Source organism: Octopus bimaculoides, chromosome 2 (genome assembly GCF_046866305.1).
Source record: "Octopus bimaculoides isolate indiv1 chromosome 2, ASM4686630v1, whole genome shotgun sequence".
NCBI classification, from domain to species: domain Eukaryota; kingdom Metazoa; phylum Mollusca; class Cephalopoda; order Octopoda; family Octopodidae; genus Octopus; species Octopus bimaculoides.
Window position 1 is genome coordinate 180,101,262 of NC_142929.1, and position 11,284 is coordinate 180,112,545.

General features: G+C 36.8%; 2 protein-coding genes across 2 annotated transcripts in view; one reads left to right on the top strand and one right to left on the bottom strand.

The window, feature by feature from the left end:
* Nucleotides 1–8,271, bottom strand: part of LOC106871704 (growth hormone-inducible transmembrane protein) — a 30,759-nt gene extending 22,488 nt beyond the window's left edge. The window contains exon 1 of the mRNA XM_052965765.2: nucleotides 8,133–8,271. The gene's annotated coding sequence lies outside the window, so the exon portion shown is untranslated. The remainder of the gene's footprint in view (nucleotides 1–8,132) is intronic.
* Nucleotides 6,650–11,284, top strand: part of LOC106882813 (2',5'-phosphodiesterase 12) — a 51,481-nt gene continuing 46,846 nt past the window's right edge. The window contains exon 1 of the mRNA XM_052965764.2: nucleotides 6,650–8,619. Coding sequence (XP_052821724.1) covers nucleotides 7,718–8,619 — 902 coding nt within the window. The 5' untranslated portion in view covers nucleotides 6,650–7,717. The remainder of the gene's footprint in view (nucleotides 8,620–11,284) is intronic.

Consider the following 11,284-nt stretch of genomic DNA (forward strand, 5'->3'; position numbering starts at 1 on the left):
TTGAAATAATGAGTATAATGAACTGACATAAGATTCAACTTATCTCATGTCAGTTCATTTTCTAATATTGCATGAAAATCTTCTACCTAATTAGCAAATCATATTCACCATCTCAAGGCTAATAAACTTCTATAAGATTATCTGATCAATTATTAGAACTGAAAGACCAAGGTGGCCTCACTGCATGCAATCAATGCAACAGGGAATCTCTAGAAGTATGTGAGAATTATGATCTTCTAAAAGAGGATATGATGCAATTTTGTTCTGTAGGCATTGTTTTTTTTTAAACATTTACCTTTACAATAGGTCAATATGCTCCAGTCACCTAAGATAACTATTAACCTATATTTTGACCTTATATTTTCAACCTAGTATTTTTTATATATCCTTCTTCATTTTAATTAGTAATAATGTACCTTTATTATTATAATACTTTTAAATCCATTGTATTTCAGGATGGTCATTTTTTTTATCAGGATGCTTGCAACACAAATTCATAAATGTAACTTTTAAATCTTTAAAATTCCATTTATAGTAATATAACATTAGTTTTAGACCTTCCCTATACTTTACCTATTTTGCCTTTTTTATTGTTAATTTCTTTTCTTTGTACTCTTGTTTTTCTTGTTCCTTATTGTTTAATTTTTTATAGTTTACCACAGCTCCTGCCTTGTATTTTCTACATGCTTGGATGCTTATACTGTATTATGGTGTAGTAACGCCGTGCGCATGCATAGTCTCACGCATGCATGGAATTAAACAAGCAAGCTTTCCCGCTTAATTCTATCTCTTTCTTGCTGGCCAACAATAGAGCATGGACGTGTCAAGCAGTGTCTCCAACATTCCAACCTGGAGACAGTCTCTTTACGTGTTAAGCTGTCTCTCTACATCTTTCGGACTTACACTCGACAGCTCGCTCACATCTACATAACAACGTCCCAACAACTATGCTCACACACATAGAAGCTGTAACAACAAGAGCTAAAGATGTATATATTTACCACCTGAATAAATGTTGTTTAAGTTGATAGTCTGGAGTTCAGCGTTCCGTTTATATTTCTAATTTTATATAGGAAAGTCAGGTATACATCTAATGATGTATAACCAACTTTCCTATACTGGTGACCCGACATGATTCGAACACGCAGCCCGCTGAGCTGCAATAACCCACTTTCTTATATATAAAGTGGTGATTCGATGAAGAAACAAACGCAGCATGGACTCTGGACTACCAACTTATAACTGGTGAACCCGACTAAAGAAGAAATGCGGCCATGGAGACTGAACTACTAACCAGCATCATCGTCATGACCAACACGATTACTACGCCACCAACATCTCCAACCATAGTCAACACGACTTCTTATGTATTACCAACATCAACAAGCGTGGTTTTTATTCTCGTCTCTGTTAGAGTGGGTGTTTCCACTCACGATAAACAGACAAGAATTACAGCCTGCGATATTTCCTATTGTGTACTCAAAAAACTTGGTATAAAACTCTCGTGTACTGACTTTCTAACTGCTGGTGATATCTCACATACATATAGATGGCCTGTCTTTTATTATGTTCTTATATGTCGCATTCACACTCTCACATACACATACATCTTTTATGCCACACAATAACTCTTGTTATTCATTTCATACGGTTGTCTTTTCTATTGTCTCATTACTGGTATTTACGAAATCTATGTTACCATAGTATAACATAATTACTTGTATATCATCTTTGATATATATTTTGGTGTTCGACCGTGTGACACGTTTAAATGCAAGGAGTCCTCTGTTTTTTCCATTCGTCACCATTTCTCCTTTTTGAGTTCGCACGGTCGTTTTATCATCTTGGGTTAAGAAAATTTTTCTTCGAGGTTTTCGCTAATGGTCGTACAGAGATTTGTCTGTCGATTGTCTGTAAAAGCGCACCTCTTCAAACACTCATCACCAAACAGCCTTTTTGCCACCAGCTTAGTTCAACCAAGATTACCACCGTGACGACAACAATTACTACTACCAACTACAAGCATTCCCCCCGACGTCGCCAAGTTTCAACAGACCCATTACCACTGTCAACATCATTACCACCACACATACAGAACACAGCTATATTACAGTTCCTGCACCGACGTCTTCACCATCAATGTACTGTCTACCACAATGTCGTGCGCCAACAACCCCACCACCAGGGACACACCATATCAACACACTCGGTTTTGTCGACTCTGTTAGAGTGGATGTTTCCACTCATGATCAACAGACAAAATTTTCCTTGTGTAACTTTCATAGAATATTCCGTACCAGGTAAACGGTCACAACTAGCATCTGATGCTCATCTATAGCTCTGCTCACCGACCACGACTTCCTGAGTACGGACATTCTATCTCCTTGTGGGACTCTTGTACGAACTGGATTTTTTCTCTACAGACACTTTTACTATATTCTGTGTTTTTTTCTCACACACACTTGTGCACTCACACACTTTCTTTCATTTGTACATTGCATGCATGTTCTCATGAGTCCACATTCATTTCTTTAATTTTTCTTTGTGTGTGTTTTGTGTTACATCTTGTGGGTGGTTTTCAGTGGCCATCCTGCCTCAGGCGTTCTAACAGATTTAATATTATCGTGCGTTTCTCGCACTGGCAAGGGAGCCCTGTAGTAACGCTGTGCGCATGCGTAGTCTCACGCATGCATGGAATTAAACAAGCAAGCTTTCCCGCTTAATTCTATCACTTTCGTGCTGGCCAGCAATAGAGCATGGACGTGTCAAGCAGTGTCTCCAGCATTCCAACCTGGAGACAGTCTCTTTAGGTATATAGCTGTCACTCTCCATCTTTCGGACTTACACTCGACAGCTCGCTCACATCTACATAACAACGTCCCAACAACTATGCTCACACACATAGAAGCTGTAACAACAAGAGCTAAAGATGTATATATTTACCACCTGAATAAATGTTGTTTAAGTTGATAGTCTGGAGTTCAGTGTTCCGTTTATATTTCTAATTTTATATAGGAAAGTCAGGTATACATCTAATGATGTATAACCAACTTTCCTATAATGGCAACCAAAAAAGTCACCTGCTACTCACTCAGAAGAGGACATCTAGATTGTTTCTTCTTTCATTCTTTTCTTTTATTGAACTTGACATGATATTCAGCCTTTATTCTATCTGACATGTCTTGACTAGTCCAATGCTTCATAACTGGTTATAATCCTTTCTTATTTTCTCTTTTTTATTTATTCTTTCTATTTTGAATGCTTATCCTTCTCCCTTACTTTTCTTCCACCTTATCACTCTAGATCTCCTAACCATTCTTTATATTACAACTACTATTTCATCATCATTAAACTACTCCCATTCTTCCATCATATCATTGATGTTTCCATGCTCTTAAATACTGGTCTGGTACTAGAATATTCACAGTCTTGCTACTCAGCTGCTTCTAAATCTCTGGCTTGGTTATGAAATGTCATCTTTATGTGTTCACAATATTTTCTGTTTGTTTGTTGTATATTACTGCATTAGTATGCACACCCATTTGAATAATACACATTGTTGCACCAACCAGTCACTGAATTTTTGAAACAGCTGTAAAGATATTTCAGGAATACATATTTACTTTGTTAGTTATATTTATATTTATGGTTGTATTATATAACAGCTTTTATAAATGATATAAATATATAATACCATATCATATGCATTTGTTTATCTTTTAGTGTGGTCGTTGTCTTCATTCAGCCTAACATTGTGAACAACTAAAGAACAATATATGATGAACCACAACACCAAACTATTTTAGATTTTAGTCAAGGGTAGCTATAATTGATAGCAAGGAACACAGCTTAAATCTTATTTCAAGATGTTAAAAAAGGAAATTTTAATTTTTTTTTTTTTTTGACATATACTATGTGTGATTTCTTTTAGGTAATTTTTTACTATTACACCTGCCTCATTTTGAAGGTGAAATGTATATATTTACTATAGATTAAAATTTTTTTGAAAATGAATCTGACCATCAAAACCATTGGCAACTACTCATTCTTTAGGTAAATCACAGCCCAACAGTTGGTGAAATGCAGGGGCAGGTTGAGGCTCTTTCTTGTCTTCTGATTTGGAATCTAAATCCTGAGTAATGGTTGGTGGTGGTTTAAGTGAGTTGGCTATAGCTTGGGTCCCTGGAAGAAGAAGTAGTGAAGTACATTGTTTTTTGTTTTCAATAGAAGAAATGAACAAATACCTTCCCAAGTATTGATATAGATATTTTGACTGAATAACTGGCCTTCTAGCACACACCTTTAAATTCTGCCAAAACTTTCTGATGTTTTGCATGTGTATTCTGTTATTTATTCATTCACAAAATGTTTACAATGGTTAAAAACAAGATGTATTTTAGCTAAATCTGTTATAGTCTTGTAGGCAAGCTAAGAATTACTATAAATAACAGAGCCAGGTCTGATGTATTTTTGAGTGAAAGGAATGAGTGTTGCTTTGTCATATTTCTTGTCAGTAAGGCTTGTTAATGCCATCAGGAAACATCATTTGCTCACTTGTTCAATCACACCAAACAACTACATCTGGCTCAGAACCTGACCTTTCTCATATTTGCATTGAACAATCAAAATTTCATTGATTTCCATCTCAATTCTTTCCCTGCCAATTGATTCCTGGTTAGAAAACTTGTAACCTCACAACAAAAAGAACGCCAGTCTACAGACAATTTTGAAAACAAATTCAGGCACTCTATCAGTGTTCTATGGGCCTACAAATAACTCAGAAAATGATTCCAAAAGAAAACAGTTTTCCATAATGGAATATTAGTTGTCCAGAAAGGAACCTTCACAGTCTAGCTACATAATAGTTACATTATCATTTTTTTTCTTGACTTTCAGTCCAACCTGACATTTCTTGCAACACCATAGCTTCTGACCCTCTTAATAATTACTCTATGCTTTGCAAAAGGGACAGATGACTGCTTTTGGTAGGACACAGAAGGTCAAGGGTTTTGTTATTCTCACAGAAACCAGCAAGACAATGGTAATATTTAAATGTGTGCCTCTGACATGAAACTATTCTTGTACTCAAGTTATTCAATTTATTTGGTTTATGAATGTGAACACAAACACATTTCTAGCAGGAAACTGTTTGTCTGCAATTTCTAACAGGTTGAGGTACTGCATATAGATGTTGCTTCAGTTTAGGGGTTTATCTAAACAATAAGTGATTTCCAATGGTTTTGATGGTCAGATTCATTCAAAGTACATCAAAAGCCATAAGATAAACAGATTTCACTTTCAAAACGAGATGAAGGGAATAAGCTTGTAGCAAGAATATTTACAATTTGGCTTTTTACCTTTAAGTACCCACATTTTGGCTCATCACCATTGTTTTCTGCGAGTAGTCACATGACCATACCCATTCATGCCAATTTAATGCTTTAAGTCATCCAATCAGACCACTTGCCTGACCAGAAAAGTGTGGTCCTTTTTGAGCCTACCCATAGCTATTTAAAGATGCTTTTTCTTGCTATTTTCTTTAGTGAGGTGGGTTGCACGATGGACTTCAGATCTTTGGCATAGAGCAATTTTATTCCACTATGCATTACCAGCGAGGAAAGAATTGTCAGCAGAGATTTTTGTCACCATGCTTTGTGTTTTTCCTGAGTACATTACCGTGTTCAAGCTACATGCAGAACCAATGTATTTTTATCAACAAAATTATTCATGTTGGACCAGCAAACTGGTCCAACATGAGTGGAAAAATAAATGTGGCCATCAAATTTAACTTGTGTCTTCGTATTTCTTGATGCTCTTTATCATGGCTTGTTTGAAACCAGATTCTAATATTACCAGGGCCTTAGCCACATTCACCTTTTTCACCCCACTAAAAGTCATTTCTACTATAAGTACAAGGCATGAAATCATTGTGGGAGGGGGTTAGTTGATTACATCGACCCCCAGTGTTCAACTAGTATTTATTTCATCGACTTCAAAAGGACAAAAGGCAAAATCAACCTCGGCAGCATTCTAACTCAGAACGTACAGCTGAAAGAAATGCTGCTAAGCATTCTGCCAGCTCTTCGCCTTTGACAACGAATGTAATAGTAAAAAATTCAATTTCTTTTTCATGGAAATATCATAATTTATACTTCATATTCCATGTAAACTGTAGCGTACACTTGAGTGAAATTCCTCTCCTCTCTATTATATATACATACGAACGTAGTAGATGACAGTTAGCCTTTGGCCGCATTTTGGACCCTGTTGTGTCCACTACTCTGATTGGTTGGTATTGGCGCAATTTGTCTCTTGCTCTATCACTCACCAATATGCAACCCAACTAATTGCAGCCTTTAAATAAGGTCACATGTGACAGCCTGTTTTCTACCTTAGCTGAGCCTACAACTCCTTATAAAAAAAACCTAGCTTTTCCTCGTCTCAATGTCATTCGGTTCCAGACCTTTTAAGGTCTGGCCACTGACCACACAAGACACTGCCAGTTCCAGCGACAACACAACAGCAGCCACGTGGAGACTCATCAACTTCGTCCAACAGCATTCAGCGACCTCCATCTCCGCCACCACCATTCGTCCTAACATCAACATCTCTCTATGTACACATCTCAACAAACAACTCACCCAGATTACAACACTGCACTGCTCGCGAACTACTTCACCATGGATCAACAGTGAATATACAACCTGCGAGAACTCCTGTACCAAGTGACCCAGGCAGCAGCGTCACAGTCACAACTTCACGTACGACTTGTACCGCAACCGGCTCTGCATCATGGCAGCAACTTCTTGATACAGTATTTCAACTATCGTGTACAATTGACTACGAACTGGTGTTTATCATTCTTGTGTCTATGAACTCACTCCTCACGTCGATGGCTATAGACTCTTTCACCGTCTCTTCTTCATCGCCATCCTTGTATGTTCTTAACGTGCATACATCAATGCCTACATCTTATTCTTATGACGCCTGTCTATTATTCTGTATATATGACGCATACACAATCACACATGTTAGCATATCAATAAATTTTCTCTTAAACATTCTACCTGGTTGTGTCTCTTATTTCCCTCTGGCACATATGTGCATTGTTTTATATATTTATTGTATCGACCGTGTGATGTACTAAGGAGCCATTCTCATCACCTCGTTTCGCACGGACGTCACGAATCGGCGACCTGTTCCAGCTCCTTGAAACTACAAAACAATTATAATGAGAGAAGGAGATACTTCACAGGTATCTAAACCTTCACTTTAATTATAAAACTATATTTCATTGTGTAGTAAAACAGTGGAATCCGAAAATAATGAAATATATTTTATGTAGGAAGATTTCGACGTGCAATAGTTTGTCGGTTGTAAATATCACCTAAAGAACACAGTGTTACCTGAACAATAAACGATCTTGTATTTTCTATAAGTAAAATTTAGTTGAATAATTTGAAAGACGTTATGCTGTTGAGTTACAAGGATATTTTATATCTATTGAATAGCACCGAAATAAATTCCACTAATGCCACACTAACAACCCATAATACTTTCTTCTGTAACAAAGCAGTTCATATTTCTTGGCAAAATAAATAATTAATTTCTTCAAAATATTACATCAGCTGTCTATTACACCAACTTTAGAGTCATCTCCCTTCCATAGATCCGGTGTAAGAACGAAAAATTCCTGTTATAATTTAGCCCGCAGGCCATGCAGCGTTGTTTGGTGTTGGGTGTTGGTCGTCGATTGCTAAATAATCAATTATTTACTGCTAGAACCTGTAGTCAATGTTGTGCTGTTACTGAGAAATCTGCTGCCCTCTCACATTATATCCATAGACACCAAGTAACAAGAGTTTTGTGTGTTTTAAGCTGCAACAACAATATGTCCTTCAATAATTTGAACGTAACTTGTCTGCCGGATGACGAAACACTTAAAATAAGTTTTGAATATAGTCATAATAGGCTACCAGCGCGGAACTTTAACCTTCAAAGAAATAAAAATGAATTACTTGGACAGTCTTTGTTGAGACTACGTGCTAATATGTCTCGATTTCTGAACAAGTGCAAGAAGAAAAAAAAGGATAGAAACGCAATCGCCAAAGTGGAAGATGAAGATATATTACCAATTTCTGTATGGAGAGGTGATGATCAACTCGGTGACACAACACCAAATGTTGAAGCTTGGACAGCCGGTTCCGAATTACATATTGGTGATAAAGTGTTCCACGTATTAGTAAACGGTCCGGCAGTAAATAAACTGATAATACCGTCCAGTATGATGGTTAATTTTCCTGTTTACATTCAAATGGATTGCGAGTTTACTGATATCACCCAATGTACAGTGACATGGTATCGAGCAACGAAAAAAGATTCTGAGAATAGTGATGGTGTAAGGGAATGGCAAGAAATGTCATCGTCTACTGTATATAGTCCGACCATGGCTGATATGGGTCATCGATTGAAAGTAAAGTGTGTCCCTCAAAATATTGAAAGGAATCTGATTGGAAAAGCAGTGACGGCAGAGTCTTCATCAGTTGTAAATGCTGGTCCTGGTTATTGTCCATTTGAAACAAGGCATCAGTTTACAAAAGAAAAAACTGAGGAATCAAGGTATTTCTTTTATATATTTAGATATATATCTTTAATTGTTTCTTTCTCGTCCTCATCGTTGTAATTATGACCATCCAATGCAAACATGGGTCGGATGAATCTGTTATTCAACATTCAGGTCAGCATTTTTCGAATACTATCTGATTAGTTCTTCCTAAGTCTATCAATACAGTGTCAGTATGTAGCACCAATTCATATTACATGTCCATTCTAATAGCTATTTCCAATATATGCACTTGACAATGACTCAAATGTCCCGCCATCTAATTCAAATATATTCCTTATACAAATGTCCTTACGTAGTCGCTCTACCTGCTAGAAATAGCAGGAAATTTATATTTCCTTCAGACCTACCGTCTTAAAAAAAGGAAATACATACTGGATTATGTTTTTCTAGATGCCTTTAAAAGGGTGGACAGTCCTGGCCAGAACACCTTTGATCAAAGTTCTGCTTGATCAGGATCAACTTGTGAATAAACGTACTCAAACTTTCATGTAATTGTCCATTTTATCAATTATACTCAACTTATTCTTTAATTTCTCTATATATTCTAAAGTGATTTCGGCTTAGACTTAAACATTTTTGATTGTTTATTGTTCAAATAGGTATTAAAAGAAGCAATACTTTAAATCTCCTCTAGTTTATCTGGCCACCTCTGAGTTTAAATTACTGTTATTTAGAAGATAAATCTAATTTTTTATTTTTCAATTAAGTTATCTTAGCCGTTCATTCAGTTTATGGTTGTTCTAGTAATTATTTACAATCTTGTCTCCCAGACAATTTCTGCTTTCCAATCCATTTGTCAGAAGTTTTGTTGTCATCCATTGCCTATATAGAATTATGTATTTTCTGATATCCCTGGCACATATTTGTCACGGCCCAGTTCTTTTGCAGAAATTTTAACTAAAGCCCAGATTCTTAGTCTTACATTTGAAATTAGTCCATGGATGACAAAATCTCATGCAGAATGTAATAGAACGTTTTGGCAACATAATTAGTGCTTGAGGTTGATGTAGGGATAATATAAAAATAGCTGTAAGAAAGGAGGACCAGGGGAGTTCCAGGAGGCTGTTAGTATCTATGGAAAAGGGTTTTCTCTCACTATGTCAAATGTAGGTGGAATCCTGTGTAAAAAAAAAAAAAAAAAAAGATGGAGAAGACCATGGGGAGGACCAGTAGGCTGCTAAAATGCACTGGAAAAACATTGAAGAACAAGGAGCAACTTGAGAAAACTGATGGAGAACTACTGTCCAATGTGCAGACATACTTGATATGGATTAACTGATGAAGGCAGGTGACTGATGACTCAATTATGGATGTATTGGATGTTTTATGGAGGAACAGCAGTGTGCTGTGAGAGCAACTGGACATCAAAGCCAGCAATTATATTGTTACTTAGTTCCAGTTTATTCTTGATTGGACTGTCATCTAATCAAAAGGCTTTCTAACAATGACCATCCTATCTTCTTTATAGATACAATGTATCTAGAATCACACTATCTAGTAATTCTGTCTTTTATTTTTAGATGGTTTAGTGTGGTTTGAGGGAGATGTAACTACTATTTCTTACTGGTTTTATGACTATTTATAGGTTCCTCCAAAGTAGATGTTAGGAGAGCAATGTAAGTGGGAACTAGTTCTGATTAGCTAGGATTTGTATGAATGCTATGATTGATATAGTTATTGTTACTTACTGTGACTGAAGAAAAAATCTATGATCAAAGGCAATCCGTCCATGACCATCAGCTTTTTGTATATCTAGAATTGCATTACTGAATATCTTTCCTTATTCAAATGACAGTGTGTGAATCAAACCTGCTACTATTTCTAGCAGGTTGAGTGACCATGCAGAAGTTCTTTAATTGATTTGTGTTGATAACTGAGTATATGATGACCAAACTGTTAGAAAATTCTTTTAGGATAACTAATGAGTATAGAGTTGGCTTAGGTCTTTGTGCTACTGGCTGAGCAAGAACTTTTAAGACTACTTTTTTGAATGAAAGTAAAATTTCTAGCAGGTGTGGATGTATGGTAATAAGTCCACTTTCCAACCACATAGTTCTGGATTCAGTTCTGTTGTGTGGCATCTTGGGAAAGAGTCTTCTTTTACAACTCTGGGCCAACCAAAGCCTTATGAGTGGGTTTGGTAGACGGAAAATAAAAGAAGCCTGTTGTACATGTATATATATATATATATATATATATATATATAATATATCATCATCATTATCATTTTCATTTAATGTCTGCTTTCCATGCTGGCATGGGTTGGATGGTTTGATTGATAGCTGGCAAGTCAGGAAGCTGCTCCAGGCTCCAATCTGATCTAGCAAAGTTTCTACAGCTGGATGCCCTTCCTAATGTCAACCACTCCAAGAGTGTAGTGGGTGCTTTTTACATGCCACCAGCATGAGGGCCACTCAGGCAGTACTGGCATCAACTATGCTTGAATGGTGCTTTTTACATGCCACCAGCACGGGAACCAGTCAGGTGACACTAGCAACGGCCATGCTCAAATGTGGGTATTTACGTGCTACCAGCAAGGGACCAGATGGGTGGCACTGACATCAGACTACACTCGGATGGTGCTTTTTACGTACCACTGGCATGGGTGCCAGTCAGGCGGTACTGGCATCGGCCATGACAATGACTTCACTTGACTCA